The sequence below is a fragment of the Henckelia pumila genome, chromosome 1 (genome assembly GCF_033568475.1).
Source record: "Henckelia pumila isolate YLH828 chromosome 1, ASM3356847v2, whole genome shotgun sequence".
NCBI classification, from domain to species: domain Eukaryota; kingdom Viridiplantae; phylum Streptophyta; class Magnoliopsida; order Lamiales; family Gesneriaceae; genus Henckelia; species Henckelia pumila.
In genome coordinates, this window is record NC_133120.1 from 58,754,659 (window position 1) to 58,774,031 (window position 19,373).

A 19,373-nucleotide genomic window follows, 5' to 3' on the forward strand; every position below is an offset into this window, starting at 1 on the left:
TTGTATTTCGGGTTCTTCTCGAACTTCTTCGAGTTCCATCATCTCGCCTTTCTTATCCAATAAGAATTCCTTCTCCAAGAAGGTGGCATTCCTAGAAACAAACACCTTTGTTTCAGCAGGATAATAGAAATAATATCCGATTGAATTCTTCGGATACCCCACAAAATAACACAAGCTGGATCGACTATCCAACTTATCTCCCACTGTCCGCTTCACGTAAGCAGGACATCCCCAAATCCTCAAGTACGAATACTTAGGAGCTTTGCCATTCCATAACTCGTATGGTGTTTTGTCCACTGCTTTAGTGTGGACTTTGTTCAACAACAATACCGCCGTTTCAAGCGCATAGCCCCAAAACGAAGGTGGAAGCTCAGTGAAGCTCATCATAGATCGAACCATGTCCAACAAAGTTCGATTACGACGCTCCGATACACCATTAAGCTGTGGTGTCATAGGAGGAGTCCACTGAGAGAGAATCCCATTCTCTTTCAGATAGTCCAAAAACTCGGTACTCAAGTATTCTCCACCTCGATCCGATCGAAGTGCTTTAATACTTTTACCTAGCTTGTTTTCTACTTCAGCCTTGAATTCTTTGAACTTTTCAAATGCTTCAGACTTATATTTCATTAAATATAAATACCCATACCTTGAATAATCATCAGTAAAGGTAATGAAGTAGGTGTGGCCATGTTGAGTCCCTACTCTAAATGGACCACAAACATCTGTATGGATCAAATCCAACAGATTTTGACTACGCTCAGGCTTCCCCTTAAAAGGAGATTTAGTCATTTTCCCTTTTAGGCAGGATTCACAAGTAGGTAGAGAGTTAATATCAGACATATCAAACATGCCCTCTCCCACTAGCTTGTTCATCCTCCTTGAGGAAATATGACCTAGTCTAGCGTGCCAAAGGTTTGCCGGGTTTTGACTATCGATTTTCCTTTTGTTTGTTGTCGCCGGTTTGTCAATACAATTCACTGGAACGTCTTTTAGTTTTAAATTATATAGATCGTTTTCAAGTTTTCCATTTCCAATTAAACATTCATTCTTGTAAATACTGCAAATCCCATTCACAAAATTACAAGAATAACCATCTCTATCAAGCATAGAAATAGAAATAATGTTTTTAATTAAATCTGGCACAAATAAAACATCTCTCAACAATAATTTAAAACCATTCTGCAAAATCAAACAAACATCTCCAATGGCCGTAGCTTCAACTCTGGAACCATTCCCGAGCCTCAGCTGGGTCTCACCCATTCTAAGCCTGCGACTTCTTGTCATCACCTGCAAATCATTGCAAATGTGAGATCCACATCCGGTATCCAATACCCAAGAAGTTGTATTAAGTGACATGTTTATTTCGATATAGAACACACCCTTTGCAGTTCCTAACTGCTCAAGATACTCCTTGCAGTTGCGCTTCCAATGACCCGGCTTCTTGCAGTAATGGCAAACATCCTTGGATTTTCCATTGTTTGAAGCCTTTGTCTTTTGCTTCTTCTCGGGTTCCACTTTCTTGGGTGGGGCAGAACGTTTCTTGCCCTTCATACTTGGCCCCTTCTTAGCAGAAGATGAGGAGCCCACCAAGAAAGCTGGCTTATCCTTCTTAAGTGTGGATTCATATGTAACGAGCATATTGACCATCTCTTCAAGGGTGGCCTCTATCTTGTTCATATTAAAATTTATCACGAATCCATCAAATGAGGAAGGAAGAGATAGAAGCAGCAAGTCCACATTGAGTTCATGCTCCAACACCAAATCAAGGGTCACTAACTTCTGTATGAGCCAAATCACTCGTACCCCATGATCACGGACCGAAGTCCCTTCACGCATGCGGCACGTCATCAACTCCTTAACAGTAGAGAACCTTTCAGCCCTCGACTGAGCCCCAAAAAGTTCCTTGAGTTGCGCGTGAATGTCAGCAGCATTCACCGTGTCCTCAAATCGCCTCTGGAGTTCATCAGACATCGAGGCTTGCATATAGCATTTGGTCTTGATGTCATGGTCACACCATGCATCAAGTTTGGCCAATTCCTCCGGACTTATGTCAGCTGGTGCTTCCTTCGGAGGTGCTTTCTCTAACACGTAGAGCATTTTCTCCGAAGTTAAGACAATCTTCAACTTCCGGAACCATTCCGTATAGTTGGCGCCAGTCAGCTTGTTTTGTTCGAGGATCGAGAATAAAGGATTTCGCGAATTCATTGTATGAAATACTGAAAAGGAAAAACAGACATATATCAATGATTGTTTAACAATTTACTAAGACATAAAATAGGCGAATTTAATTTTATGAATCTCACTCCCACTATTTTAACGATTTCACCACCCTCTAGTGAAAACGGGAAACTTTTTCCTTAGTGAGAACATGGAGTCCAATTGACAAACTTATGGTCCCGAATAATATCAGCCAACCATAATTCTCAAAAGGTAGAGCCCAATTGCTTCCAAAGCAACCCCCATGTATTTACCTCATGTCCAATAAGGGCCCAATAATATGACGCCGTTTAAAGTGACATGTCAAGATGACCCATCAATATTAAGTTGTGATGGACGGTCGCCATGTGGATCCCCCAATAATATGAGCCGATCCCATGGGAGTTCCACCCAACTTACAACATTTGTCGATCCAATGTACAGCTTTCCGACGGACGGGCCCCCCCAATAATATGACCCGGACCGTATCCGCGGGTAGCATCACATACATTGACCGTTGATGGAAGGTAGGAACATTTAAACAATATTTAAATTTCCTTTATTTATCTTGATATAAATTTTAAATCATATTTAAAATGAGGGATTTTATTTATTAAAATATTTGTCTCATCATATTTAATTTATTGCATGCATTGCCGGATTCACGCAATTTTTGTCTAAACATGCATACAATCATAATATCATATATTATATAGGATGATCGATTCCATTTCTAATTGACCCGTGGTTGCCAATCACGGGTCTTAGTCCAATCCTAGGTAATATGCAGTATGCAAATGCAATCCTATTACATATGCTTCCAATTTACATTTCTTCAATCTTCATTGTCTGCTGGGCCCACCATCTTCAAATCTTGATCTCCCACTAAATCTAATGTATTTACAATAAATAACAATGACAAGTAGGGGATACATTTTTAGGGGTGGGAACGGGCTATAAACCAAGCCCACTTTTATTACATATGACATTCATATCGGGCCATAAACCAGGCCCATTAATAAAACCAACAACAATAAAGACAAAATGTAAATTCCTAACATACACCTACAAAATTGGTCATGGCAATCGATCATCCTTATCCAATAACATTTAATTCAAAATTAATTTATTGGATAACATGCTGTGGCAATTCAAATTTAAACAAGATAAAATCATATTTTATATATAAAATCACATTTCACATATAAAATCATATTTTATCTCCATATCAAATAAAATCATATTTTATCTATAAAATCCAATTTTACAAATAAAATCATATTTTACTTAATATATCATAAGATCATATCTTATCATCAATTGTACCAAAATAATTGATTTCAAAATTCAATTTACGGATAAAATATTAAAATTTTCCAAAAATTCAAATTTATCCAAAATCAATTTTAAAATTTACGGACTCGAACAATTCGATCCGAAATCTCGTGAACCAATCAAAAACAATTTTTGACCGGACCAAAAATAAAATTTTAAATATTAAAATTAATAAAAATATAATTTTTCCCGCGGGCCGCCCGGGACACTCCCGGGCCGGCCCGCACCCGGGGGCAGCCCGGCTGCCCCCTTAGGGCAGCGCCTGGCGCCGCCCTGGGCGGCGCCGAGCGCCGCCCCTGGGCAGCGCCGAGCGCTGCCCTGCGCAGCGCCCAGCGCTGCGCTGGGCAGCGCACAGCGCTGCCCTGGGCGGCGCCGTGCGCCGCCCTGGGCGGCGACGGTCGCCGCCTTGGGCGGCGCCGTGCGCCCCCTTTGGGCGGCGCCGTGCGCCGCCCGGGGCAGCAACAATTGCTGCCCCACCGGGCAGCGATCCAATCGCTGCCCGGGTTTTGCCCCGAAAAAAAATTTTTTATTTAAAAATATTTATTTTGTTTCAAAAACCGAGACTCAAAAATTTTGTACAATTGATTAATTCAATCGATTGATCTGAGCAACCTGGCTTTGATACCACTGTTGTACAACTGGCGAGTTCCCAGACCAATTACGATTGATACCCGGTGCAGCGGAAGTTTAAAATTTTTCATGGAACGTTTCCATGGTATGGGTATCAACCGTTCATCGATTGAATTACATGTGTGTGTAAAATTTAAATAACAATTAAATAAATTTTACCTCAAATCTCGCAACGAGATTAATGGACACCAACAGAATAATTCTGCTCTTGTTGTCTCTCCCTGGAACCGATGAACGCCTTCAATCAGGTCCACGAACAGAGGTTTAATCCCTCTGATAGATTGCACTAGAAAATCTATCAGAAGTTTTCTGCGAAGAGAATAAACGAATCTGATTCGCTATTCCTTACTGCGATTCAAAATCACAGACCGGAATTTCTCGGGCAGAGGGGGAGGGGTCGGCCGAATGCTTTGAGAGAGAGGAGGGTTTCGAAATTTTGTCTCTCAAAATTATGACCTGTTGTGTGTAATTTCTGTACTGAAATAACTTATTTATAATGCAGGCCACTAACACCTTAGGGCCCATTAGTCATAAGCTGGGGCCCGACAAGCAAAGCCCGCTCGTTCAGAAATTAATATAAAATTCATCGTGACTCCGATTGATGAAACGATTTCACCAATGTGCACAGAAACCATTTCTGCACGTTTTAAAGTCAAAATAAATTTTCCTGAATCCGAATTCAGTGGTTTCCAAAATGTCCATCCCTATGTCATTTTAGGAAATCCTACTCCCTTACTCTTATTTAAGAAGTCCAACTCCTTAGTTCATTAAATTTAACTCTTTAAATTTAACTATCTCAACGGGGATTAAAACTCCATTACACTGTGTGACCCTCAATGGTTCAGGGATACAGCTAGCCGTGGGCTCACAACTCATTGTGACTCGGAACAACACTTTCCGACTTGCCCAACGAATCATGGTAAAGCGCCTAGCAACATCGCCCCATGATTCCCTAGGTATCACTGATAGTGCCTACAAGAACCAGTAGATTTTGGTTAGCGTACAGTACGGTCCCTTCATCCATATATCCCGATCGAATCAACAACCATTGGTATATCGAGAGTCGCTCAAGATTCGATAACTATGCAATACATCTTGAAGATCAAATTAGTGACATCGCATGTGCTACTAAGAAACCATTTCTTAAATCACATCAAGTACTCTGGCCAGAGATTTGTCACACTAATATCTCCTCAGATCGCATAGGATATCCACACTCGCAAGTATGTGGTGAATCCTTGACAACAATGCATTGACTCCTATATGTGTCGTAACTGTACCCAATCTCGACACCTGATGACCCCCTCAGAGTCGGTAAACGAGTCAAAGCACAGTACTAGCATATAGAGTCTCCATGATGTTTCAAGTCGTAAGGACTAATGGTGTACAACCAAAACCGCGGACTTTATCCACTCGATAAGTGATAACCACTTGGAAAGTCCGGATAGGGTAGTTCGACTATTCATCCTATGAATATCCATTTGCATGCTTCGAACATCTCCATGTTCCCTACCAATGAAACGTGGTACTCCGCATCGCAAATGCTAGTCTCAAACTCGAGCGATCCTTATCCTTATTATCGGACGGCTCAATCGACTAGGAACGGTTTTAGAACATACAGTGACTATAAGATGTATTTCATGATAGACATCTCCATGTTCTACCACATCTTACATACACTATAGTATATTCAAGGTCTTTATCAAAACAACAATAGTATATCACAATATAACAATATGAAGTAATATAAAGTCATTGCCATAAAAGTGTAAATAATATTAAACAAAAGATTGTTTATACAAAGAGTCAACAAAGCCCATAGCCATACAGTTGGCTCACTGGGCACCCACTCTTACATGGAACATACAAGGTATTATATAGAACAAAACATGATGTTGACTATCTTGATCTCTATATTTATTCGATGATGATCAGATCTCAAATCAACCTCCGTTTACACTCAGGTCAATCATTCCATTCATCGGTACGAAATAGAGAATTCTTATCCTAATGGTTCTTTTGTTCCGCCATCTGTATCCAATACAGGTATGCCTGTAACCATCTTACTAGTTGACAATTACCATTGGTATTTCCCCAACTACAAAATACTAGATCTTACATTACTAATCTTGTTTCATCATTTCTGACGGTGTCATACAATAAGGTATTCGGGAGTGAAAACTTTATTCTTAAAAATAATTGAATCCCAAACTCTTCTTCACGCACAAGAGTCTGCACATCTCGGTCAACCTCAGCTGGTTTGGGAGCATTCCCGGTGATGAACCTTGCAAGATTCAAGGTGGTGGGATAGAAAAACATATTTTGTTGCCACCTTTTGAAGTTCGAGCCGTCGAATTTCTTCGGCTTGTCAGCATGGCTCAGAGGCATCGTAGCAGCAAGAGCAGTGACATTGAAAACGAGGGGAGTGAACTTTGGCACATTCAAGGTTTTAGAATCAGTTGATCCATATCTGAAACAATTCACGTAATGAGTATTCTAGAAAAGAAAATCTATTATAATACTGTTAGCCAAATTGCTAAAATCCGAAATATGAACAGAATCGTAAACTAATGTCGGATACAGTACAATGAAGTAATTGCAGTATATGAGTAACGTGATCAAAACACAGCGATGACATAATAATAAACAACTATATAGTGTGAAGCAATAAGGAAATTGTAAAGCAAACAGAGGCCTGTAACGAGTGCAATTTCTTTAAAATAGATTCGTCCGCTCCGATATGTGTTGTGAGGATCAAGATGGACGACTGTTTTTTGGCGACTCTAAACAATATCCATTTATAGGTGTACAAAACCATGTAGACAGTCATAGCTTTGGCATACGAAAAATCAAAGGTTGGCCAGCAGAATCACGAAGGGACAGCCAGATGAAGGGTCTCATCCAGTGCTTTGCACCCCCTGCGCAGAAGTGCGCGAGAGAACCTCTTGACCCATCATTCTTACAATTTCATAAAGTGTAAGTTAATATAAGATCATCAATTTCAAGTTAATTTTCAATGTGGGACATTTATTATTCCACTTTAATCATCCACTTAACAAGCTCATTAGTTACTTGTCCAATTTCCATTCACCTAAATGGACCCAATCAACCTAACACATATAATTTAATATATACAAGATGATTAAATGATTACCGGAATTCAAAACAAATATACTAAGTCTATCAAATGATCATCTCGTACAAAATACACAGATATAACGTTGAATTGTACGTAAATAATCAGTTGGTCTTTTTAGAATTTGTGATCCAACCGTTCCCATTTGAAGTCACTTCGATCATAAGCCGACGTTGAAGTGAACTCATCTTAATTAATTCGGAGCAGTTCATAGTTTACCCTTGTTATTCGTTTGTATTTACTTTTTTTAGCCCATCATGCTTTCATAAAATAAACTAATTCTCATATCTTTGTTCACCAAAATGTCGTCGATTATATCCACCGGATTTAACTGAATTTTCCTCATAGTTTAACCACAAAGTCGCAATTGATGGTTCCTATAACATATTCCTTCAACATCACATATCACTTCCCTGTTTTATTTCCTACCCCAAGGCGTATCGTAACAGACTTAATTTGTAAAAGAATTAAACATGAGATTGCAAAAAGCCTTGAGATTTTATTCAGACATAAAAATATTATTACATTAGTAACCTATTATAGAGGAGGAGATTACTTGTTTATCTACTTATCATAGCTGGAAATATAATACACATACACTTGAAATAAAATATTTCAATTTTTTATGAATAAAAATGAAGAGAATTCACGATGTTTGCATCTTCCTTCTGCTTGGTATTTGAAGAAATCCTTTCCGAATTTGAAATCCAAACTTCAAGCTTGTGTAAGATCTTCTACATTATTGATTGTCAGTTGTTGTGTTGAACTATGACAGACAAAGTCTTTTAATGGCGGTCTAGTATTTTTAGTGGTGGTTGAGTCACATATTTCTTTTAATTGTAGGAGAATATTTGGCTTTTGAGGTCCCCGAGCAAAATGCTTTTTTATGTGGACCCTCAACACTTGGTCTTGTCTCTGCAAAATGCTTTCGGTTAGATCTTGGCCAAAAAATCTTCATGAACTTTTGCTCTTTTTGATTAGGGCATTCCAGGCAGATCCATTCTGACCATCTCCCAGTATGAGCCATATTAAAAAATTTCAGGAGAGTCACTTTTCTTCCCGGCAGCTTGCTATTCCACATAAGATTTGTTTTCTTTTCGAAAAGCTTCTCCCGCAAATCTTGTAGTTTTCTTTGTAATTGTGTTTACAAAAGATCTGTTAACTGAATTTTGATAGAACTTAAACGAAAACTTGACTTCGTACATCTTTGTGAGACAGAACCATAGTCCCCATTCTCTCCTAGTAGAGATTTCATCTACACTAAATGCAGAAAAAACATACATTTCTTTTTCTAGAGAATCCTTCATAAATTTATGAGTATTTAAGTTTGGTCTCCTGAGCTTGATGGAATGGAAAGTCTCGTGTGAGCCTTTCCCAACTGGTTCTAGTGATGTACTGAATAAGTAAAGCTCCAGGTTCCCCTAGACAAATTATCACATTATTTTCCTAGGTTTTATGTATAGCTTCCTAGATCCAGTTTGGTAGTAATGCAATCACTAGAAAACCTGGTGATATGGTATGGTATGGACTGAATCCAAAGCCCCAAAATCTTACCACAACGTAACATCCTCAGCACGAACATTGGATTTAATCCACACATTCTTGGAAATTTTCCTGCCACATTAACCCGATTTGTAGCTGGATTTTTTGTGGTCTGGTTTTCAATTCCTCACTAGTTTGCTGATATACCTGACATAGAGAAATTACAGATTTGTTATTATCAACCATTGTTTTCCCTTTGTCAGTTTGAGTTCTAACTTTGATATCTCCCTCTTGAATCCCCGAGGTTAAGGGTTGACTTGATGGATCCAGATAAGGATTTGAGCCTCACCTTTTGCTTGGGCCGACACATCCAAAAATGATTTTGATTTAAAACTTATTGTAGTGACCCACTCGGAAATCACATATTAATCAGATCTTTAAGCATGTAATTAACTTAAATAAACATAATCAGATCCTTATCTGGAGCCATCAATAAACAGCGAAAAAAATCAATGGTACAAATCAAATTCCAAACTAGCATTCTTATATATTAGCTAAGATACAAACAAATCAAATAGAGTATCATACTTAAAACCCAAATGAAACAACATGACCAAAATATAACATCAGACGACGCTGCTCCTTGACTGAACGTCCGCTCCTGCTAGGATCATCCAACCTAAGGTCTATCCCATGGAATGGAGTGTTCAAGATGAAAACAAGGACTTGAGCGTTAACACCCAGTACAAAAATATGAGTATACAAACCTATATTCGCATGCATATGACGTCAAATGGGTAACTGATCAAGAAGGAAACTCAAGCTCAAACTGGAGGAACCTGAGTGCATAGTACAAACGTAGAAATACCCCTCTAACTAGCACACTCATTTGGATGTGGGTCTAAATTGTCCTGGAAGCATCACAAACCTCCCGAACTGTCAACCACTGTGACTCATGATGTCACAACATCCACAACTAGGGCTGAGCAACCCTACCAAAAATGGCTATCTCAAAGGAGATATGAATCAACGTGATGTATACACATGCAACATATGAGCAGAAATACATGCATAACATGTCAGATAAAATTTGACACATAAGAATTCATATCAAGCTGGATATCTCAATCAGTTCTTACATATCTCCATAGGTCAAGTCTAGATTAGGGCTGTAAACGAGCCGAGACGACTCGCGAACTTTTCGAGCCGGCTCGAAAAAATATTCGATTCGGATTCGAATTTTTCGAACTCTAGCCGAACTCAAGCCGAACTCAAACTATTATACGAGCCGAACTCGAGCCTAAAATATTATGTTCGAAAGTTCGCGAGCCGACCTAAGAACCTTTATATAATATACATATATAATATTTTATATTATATAATATATATTATATAAAATATTATATATAATATAAATAATATTATATATATTACATTATATATAGATAATATTTTATAAATATTATATAATATATTTGAATCGGACTCGAACTTTCCATCGAATCGAACTCGAGCCGAAAATAAAAAAATTTCGAGCTTTGAGCCGAACTTCGAATATCTCAATTCGAACTCGAACTCGAATACTAAAATTTTGCTATAGTTCGGCTCTATTCGGCTCGTTTACAGCCCTAGTCTAGATGTAATGGGTAGGATCCAAGCCTATAATCTAATGTATATTTTATCACTTATACAATTCTAAAAGCCTTAACAAAGCTATTAGATACTTCCAAACTTGACAGAGATCTCGGAGTATACATGCATCCATCGTAATCCCACTAATGTTGAAGGCACCAAACTCTAGGCATACCTCCGCTACAATTCCGGTAGCATTCCGATATAGCCCGACCGTCAAGAATACGACTAGGAAAGTCCTAAAATACACTGGAATCTGACACTTACTCACTCAATAATACGACTAGAAAAGTCTTAAAAGACACTGGAATCAGACACTTACTCACTCAATTGCATTCTGAATTGAGCCTCATACCTATATTTATATACTTGGGTTCGGACGACGTTCCGATCTGGGTTGTGACCTTTCAATCTCAAGTTCGGATCCTCCTATCTTGTGCTCACTAAACACGTGTATTGTGATTGGACAACTCAAAACAATACTAGTCTGGAGTGCAGATATCCTCACCTTGAGACTAGCGTCTATTGTGAGGTTTGCTGATCCTGGATTGTACTTGATTTTACAATCATAATCTTTTAACTAATCCATCCATCTTCTATGGCGCATATTTAATTATGTTTGAGTGAAGATATACTTCAAGCCCTTATGATCGGTACAAATCTCAAATCTTTTCCCATAGAGATAATGACGCCAAATCTTTAGAGCAAACTCGATTTCTCTCGATTCTAAATCATGAACTTGGTAGTTTTCTTTGTGTTTCACAATTTGTCTTGAGGCATATGCAATCACGTGTCCATTTTGCATCAGAACACAACTAAATCCTCAGTGAGATGCATCAATATACACAATATACCCTCCGGAACCAGATGGTAAATCTAACACACGTGCAAAATTCAATCATCTAAAAGCTATCAGAAACTTTCCTCACATTCTGATGACCATTCAAATGGTACCTCCATCCGAGTGAGTTGCATCAAGGTTCTATCTAACTATGTAACGCCCGAAATTATTTAATTTAATCCGAGATTATTTAATTTTAATCCGAGTATATTTAATTTGAGATTGTTTAGAGTTTAGATATAAATTCTAATATTATTAAATTATTTAGGATTGAAATTGAATTAAAAATAGGGTCGAGGACTGAATTGCAAATAGTGAAGAATTGAGGGACCAAAGTGAAAAATTGCCATTTATTGGAAGAAACATGGCAATTATAGGTGTGTGTACGTGTGATTGCATAAATATTCATTTGATTTAAGATTATTCAGCTCAATACAACCGAAACTTCAGCTTTTCTCCTTGAGATTTCATTTTGCAACCTTGATATTTTTTGATCCGGTCATCCGATTTTTATTCCGGACATAACGTTGCGATCCTCTCTTAAAGGGCTAAAATTTGGTATAATATTTTTGATTTTTCTATCCTGTTTCAAAATTTGAATGTTGGAGAAATCAGATTTAGATGCTTTATTAAGTTCTAGAGGTTGTATGTGTTGTATGTTCAAAATCAGATCGAAGAACGAGCGTTGTTTGTATTTTATATAATTTCCAGCATGTAATTCGAAGTTTGTAGCTGCTGATATGTTGGTTTATGATGATATTTTTCTGATATATCATGGAAACGAGATTGGTTATGAATTCGATATCGTTTCGGTTACCGATTTTCAGTCGTTACGTCGTCGGTTTATGAATTGAAGTCGTTTTGATATCTTGATGATTGAGCTGACTTTGAAGTGAATTTTTGCTGATAATTGTAGCTTACATATCCTTCATTTCAGATTAAATAAGATCTTGAACGTGTCGAGAAGTTTGCTTTCAAACCGAAGAAATTAGAGCAAGGTTTGACATCATTTTAGTTGAAGATGGAATGATGAAATGAGCATCTTTTGATATGAGCTTGAATAATATTGATATATGTGTTCTTGACAATTTATTTTAGATTTGAAGTCTTCAAGAACCGAGAAGAAACGAGAAGGTATAAAAGGACATCGATTGAAAAGGGCTATGAAACTCAAGAACGTTGATTCTTGAGTTATCCCGACAAAAATCACATACTTGTTTTTATATTCATGATTTCGATGTTGAATTGTTGATCCATCACAGGTAGTGGATCTTTAAATTATAACTGATGTTATATTGATGTCGTATCAGAGAAGAACTATTGAATATGGATCCATCCAAGGTTTATAGATAAATCTTGAGGCCTTGAAAGGCTTTAAACCTCTATCCAATATTGATACGAGTCTTGAGCACCTGGAGAGGCTTTAAATCTGAAAACCCAAGATTGTGCACAAATCTTGAGGCCTGGAGCAGCTGTAAATCTCAACAAAGAAATTAGTTTACGGGTTATGCAATTTATTCTTTATATCTCGAAGTTGATATACATGATATTGCATGTTTATGTCTTTTATACTGAGAATTCCATTCTCACCGGATGTTTCCAGCTATTGTCTTGTTTGTATGTGTGCATGACAATAGGAAGGGCTGGATCGAGTCAAAGACAACTTTGAGAGACAATGATCGTGATAGAAGTGTGGACTCGGGTTTGTAGCTGAAAGAGAGAACTTTAGACTTTGAACAAGTTGTTAGCATCTTGAACTTGGTTGTAACTCTATGAACATCTTGTGTAGTTTATTACTTTTGTTGGACTCTAAACTTCTAGTGTTATGTATTAAACACTTGTAGAAATGATTAGATCTTTTTCTATGTATATAGATGTGTTTTGTACTTGAATATCTTGGATTGAAAAGAAGTAAAGGACGATGAATTGCATGACAAAAAATAGGGTATGTTGCTGCCTAGGCAGCGCCCGAGCTGCAGTTTTTAGTAGCCCGAGCGCAGCCTGAATCTCAATCTTTTGTTTTGAGGAAAAATAGGGGCGCTCGAGCGGAACTTTTTGACCGCTCGAGCGCAAACCATGTTGAAAAAAAAATTGTGTTTTGATTGCTTATAATCATTGGTCCTTTAATCATGTTTATTTACTAATTGTCTTAAGAATGAGATTAGCAACCCGAGGCCCCACAACAGGTGGTATCAGAGAGAAGTTAGTTCTTGGACTGAGTTAGATGAGTGGGGTAGATCGAGTCTTTCTCATTGATTTATTTATTCTTAAAGCATGTTTATGAATGTAATTGCTTTAATGCTTTCAGAATTACATGCTTACCTGGTTATCTGAATTGATTGGAAGCATGTTTTGATTGAGAATGAATCAGAACTCGATCTCTTGAAGACGCATAAAAATGCTAATTAGAGGAGGACTGAAACAGACTTGTTATACCTGAGATTTTCTTGTGCACTAATCTGTTTGATAATCAGATATGCCTCGAAGACCGATGACAAGACAGACAAGCACAATTCCTCAGCCAGAACAGGCAGTTGTAGAACCGATAGTGCCACCGACAACAAAAACTCCTAGAACAGAACCTGGTAGTACTTCTAGAGATATGAGTGATATGACTGCTACTCCGATGGAAACTCTGTTGAAGATATTTCAGTCCTTTAAACCGCCAACATTGAAGGGAATAGAAAATTCTTTCGAGTATGAGAGTTGGTTAGAAGATATAGAGCAGTTATTTGAATCCCTCGATTATGCGGATGATTGCCGAGTTAGACTTGTTGTTCATCAACTTCATGACGTTGCAAAAGGTTGGTGGATAGCAACAAGGAGAGAAATGGAAAATTGAGGTACGATCATTACTTGGTCTTTTTTTAAGACTGTTTTTTATCAACGATTCTTCCCAGTCTCATATAGGAAGGAAAAAGGAGCCGAATTTGCTAGCCTCCAACAAGGGCAGTTGAACATCAAAGAATATGTTTCCAAGTTTACTTTTTTGCTGAAATTTTCTCCCCACATAGCAGACAGTGATGAAGCTCAAGCAGATTAGTTCATAAAAGGCTGGAATTCGGATGTCTTCACGTTATTGAATGCTGGACGACCAAACAAGCTCGAGTCTTTGCTTTGACTGAGGATCAGGTTCAAGCAGCACCTGATGATGTGATTGCAGGTAACTGTTTTATTTTTGGTTATCCTGCTTATGTGTTATTTGATACGGGTGCTTTACACACATTTATTTCTGAGCAATTTGTTATATCACATGATTTGTTTGTTGAGCCATTAGCTACTGTTGTATCAATCTCATCACATTTGGGAAGAGGTATCGTATCTGTGAAATCAGTTAAGAACTGTATACTACAGTATGAAGGCAATGTGATTGAGATAGACTGTATTGTACTTGGGTTATCAGACTTTGATTGTATTATTGGCATAGACATGTTAACCAAGTACAGGGTTACAGTTGATTGCTTTCAGAAGGTTATGAGTTTCAGACTAGAAATGGCAGATGAATGGAAGTTTTATGGTAAGGGTTCACGATCTTGAATTCCTTTGATATCTGTATTGTCTATGACTCACGTATTGCAAAAAAGAGCATAGGGATTTCTGATTTATGTTGTAGATATGATGAAAACTAGCCCGAAGTTGGCAGATTTGCCAGTGGTTAGTGAATTTTCTGATATTTTTCCTGATGAGATTACAGGATTGCCTCCAGCTTAAGAGGTATACTTCAGCATTGAACTGATGCCAGGTACGCAACTGATATCGAAAGCTCCTTATAGAATGGCACCGATTGAATTGAAAGAATTAAAAGATCAACTTGAGGATCTTCTTGCCAAGGGTACATTTGACCGAGCATTTCTCTTTGGGGCGCTCCGGTTTTGTTTGTACAAAAGAAGGATGGATCGATGAGGCTTTGTATTGACTACCGGCAACTGAATAAAGCAACGTAAAGAATCGTTATCCTTTGCCTAGAATCGATGATTTGTTTGATCAGTTGCAGGGTTCGTCAGTATATTCAAAGATTGACTTGAGATCCGGCGATCATCAGCTGAGGGTACGAGATGAGGATGTATCAAAGACTGTTTTCAGAACGAGGTACGGTCATTATGAATTCATTGTTATGCCATTTGGTTTGACCAATGATCCGGCAGTTTTTATGGGATTGATGAATCGGGTGTTTAAAAAATACTTGGATGACTTTGTCATTATCTTTATTGATGATATTTTGATATACTCAATGAATTTATGTGCTCATGCTGAACATTTGAGACTCGTTTTGAAAACATTGAGAGAAGAGAAATTATATGCCAAACTCTCAAAATGTGAATTTTGGTTGCAAAAAGTCATTTTTCTTGGGCATATTATTTCAGGAGATGGTATTTCAGTCGATCAAAGCAAGGTTGAGGCATTGATTAGTTGGCCTAGACCTACATCTGTATCAGAGATGCAAAGTTTTATGGGCTTAGTAGGTTATTATCAAAGATTTATCCGAGATTTCTTGAGTATTGCAAAGCCTATTACTCAGTTGACAAAGAAAAATGCACCGTATGTCTGGACGGAAGCATGTGAAGCTAGTTTTATTGAGCTGAAGAAAAGGTTAACGACTACACCAGTCCTGACGATTCCTTCAGGTATTGGTGATTTCACTGTATACTGTGATGCTTCTCACAGGGGATTGGGATGTGTTCTTATGCAGCGAGGACATGGTATTGCTTATGCCTCGAGACAGTTGAAGCCGCATGAGACTCGATATCCAATTCATGATCTTGAATTGGCAGCCATTGTATATGCATTGAAGATATGGCGACATTATTTATACGGTGAGAAATTTGAAATTTATTCTGACCATAAAAGTTTGAAATATCTGTTTTCGCAGTCTGAAGTGAACATGAGGCAACGAAGATGGCTTGACTTACTGAAGGATTTTGATTGCGAATTCAAATACTATCCAGGGAAATCCAATGCAGCGGCTGATGAATTGAGTCGAAAGATATGTTCCCTATCTTTATCTACTATTAGTGTTTCTAATTTGATAGAAGATTGTTGCACTTCTGGACTAGTATTCGAAACAGATGTAAAGCCTATTCGTGTTTGTGCTATTCGAGCTGTGCCTGAATTGTTGATTCGAATCTGACAAGCATAGAAAGATGATCATAGTATTCAGAAGTCAATTGAGATGGTCAGATCAGGGCATCGATTAGAATATCGAGTTAGTACTGATGATGTGTTTTATGTTAATAACAGAATTGTTGTTCCCGATGTTTCTAATTTGAGACATGAGATATTGAAAGAAGCCCACAGAAGTAGATTCAGTATTCATCCTGGTGTAGAAAAATGTACAATGATTTGAAGAATCTTTATTGGTGGAAACAGATGAAGTTTGATGTCACCAGCTATGTATCTCGTTGTCTGAATTGCAAGTAGGTAAAAGAAAAAAGAAAGAAACCGGGTGGTTTATTGCACAGTTTGTCTATTCTTGAATGGAAGTGGGATCACGTTTCCATGGATTTTGTGACGACGTTACCGTGTTCATCCAGAGGTTGCGATGCTATTTGGGTGATTATTGATAGAATGACGAAAACCGCTTGTTTCGTTCCATACAAGATGACGTATCGACATGATCAGATGGCAGGCATATACGTCAGGGAAGTGGTAAGATTGCATGGTGTGCCTAAGTCTATTGTATCTGATCGAGATCCTCGATTTACATCTCAATTTGGCACAGTCTGCAACAAGCTCTTGGTACTCGTTTGCACTTGAGTACTGCTTATCATTCTCAGACTAACGGACAGTCAGAACGAACGATACAGACACTTGAGGATATGTTGAGAGCGTTAGTGTTAGATTTTAACATTACTTGGCAAGATTCGTTACCACTGGTGGAGTTCTCGTACAATAACAATTATCAGACGAGTATAAAGATGGCTCCATTTGAAGAACTGTATAGGAAGAAGTGTAGATCTCCTTTGTATTGGGAAGATATCTCCGACGTACCTGAATTTGGGCCAGATATGATTAGGGAAATGACTGAGAAAGTGAAATTGATTCAGAAGCAAATGAAGATGGCACAAGATCGACAAGCGAAGTATGCCAATATTCAACGCAGACCTTTGTGTTTCGAGCAAGGAGATAGGGTGTTCTTGAAGATTTCACCTTTCAGGGGCACAGTCAGATTTGACAAACGAGAAAAATTGTCTCCACGATTTATTGGTCCTTATGAGATTCTCGAGAAGATAGGTGATCTTGCCTATAGACTTGCATTGCCTCCATCTTTATCTGGAATACATGATGTCTTTCATGTATCTATGCTGAGGAAGTATCAGCCTGATATATCTCATATACTCCAGCCTGAAGAAGCTGAACTTGATGAGACTCTGAGTTACTTTGAACAGCCTATTTAGATTCTTGATCGGAAAGAAAAATAGCACAGAAACAAGACGATACAGTTAGTCAAAGTTCAGTGGAGTCGACATGGAGTTGAAGAAGCGACATGGGAGACTGAAGACAAAACGAGACAGAGATTTCCTCATCTATTTCACTGATGTGAGTCTTTTTCAGTATCTCGATTATTTCTTTATCTTATGTGTCTATTGACTGCATGAGATTTCGAGGGAAAAATCATGTCTTAGAGAGGGAGAATTGTAAGGCCCGAAATTATTTGATTTAATCCGAGATTATTTAATTTTAATCAGAGTATATTTAATTTGAGAATTTTTAGAGTTTAGATTTAAATTTTAATATTCTTAAATTATTTAGGGTTGAAATTGAATTAAAAAGAGGGCCGATGACTGAATTGCAAATAGTGAAGAATTGAGGAACCAAAGTGCAAAATTGCCATTTAATGGAAAACACAATGCAATTATAGGTATGTGTACGTGTGATTGCATAAATATTCATCTGATTTAAGATTCTTCAGCTCAAGACAACCGAAACTTCAGCTTTTCTCCTAATTGAGATTTCATTTTGCAACCTTGATATCTTTTGATCCGGTTATCCTATTTTTATTCCGGACATAGTGTTGCGATCCTATATTCAAGGTATACAATTTGGTGTAAGATTTTTGATATTTCTATCATGTTTCTAAATTTGAATGTTGGAGAAATCAGATTTAGATGCTTTATTATGTTCTAGAGGTTGTATGTGTTGTATGTTCGAAACTCGATCGAAGAACGAGTGTCATTTTTATTTGATATGATTTCCAGCATGTAATTCAAAGTTTGTAGCTGCTGATATGTTGGTTTATGATGATATTTTTCTGATATATCATGGATACGAGATTGGTTATGAATTCGATATCGTTTCGGTTATCGATTTTTAGTCGTTATGCCGTCGGTTTATGAATTGAATTTATTTTGATATCTTGATGATTGAGCTGAATTTGTAGTGAATTGCTGCTGATAATTGTAGCTTACATATCCTTCATTTTAGATTAAATAAGAGCTTGAATGACTCGAGAAGTTCTCTTTCAAACCGAAGAAGATTAGAGCAAGGTTTGACGTCGTTTTAGTTGAAGATGGAATGATGAAATGAGCAGATTTTGATATGTGCTTGAATAATATTTATATATGTGTTCTTGACAATTTATTTCAGATTTTAAGCCTTCAAGAACCTAGAAGAAACGATTAGGTATAAACGGACATCGATTGAAAAGGGCTATGAAACTCAAGAACGCTGATTCTTGAGTTATCTCGACGAAAATCACATACTTGTTGTTTGTATGTTCTTGCTTTTGTTGTTGAATTGTTGATTCATCACATGTAGTGGATCTTTAAATTATAACTGATGTTATATTGATGTCGTATCGGAGAAGGACAATCGAATATGGATCCATCCAAGGTTTAAAGATAAATCTTGAGGCCTTGAGCGGCTTTAAACCTATATCCAAGATTGATACGAGTCTTGAGCACCTAGAGAGGCTTTAAATCTCAAAACCCAAGATTGTGAATGAATCTTGAGGCCTGGAGTGGCTGTAAATCTCAACGAAGAAATTAGTTTACGGGATATGCGATTTATTCTTTATATCTCGAAGTTGATATACATTTTATTGCATGTTTATGTCTTTTATACTGAGAATTCCATTCTCACCAGATGTTTCCAGCTATTGTCTTGTTTGTATGTGTGCATGAA

At 37.6% G+C, this 19,373-nt stretch overlaps 1 protein-coding gene across 1 annotated transcript; it reads left to right on the plus strand.

Moving 5' to 3' along the window:
• Window positions 1-14,681: 14,681 nt before the first annotated feature.
• LOC140863130 (uncharacterized) lies at window positions 14,682-17,647 on the plus strand. The gene is made up of 6 exons (XM_073266317.1): window positions 14,682-14,769; window positions 15,617-15,894; window positions 16,123-16,364; window positions 16,784-16,898; window positions 17,027-17,413; window positions 17,594-17,647. The coding sequence occupies exons 1-6, from the start codon at window positions 14,682-14,684 to the stop codon at window positions 17,645-17,647; spliced, it is 1,164 nt and encodes a 387-aa protein (XP_073122418.1).
• The last annotated feature ends 1,726 nt before the right edge of the window (window positions 17,648-19,373 follow it).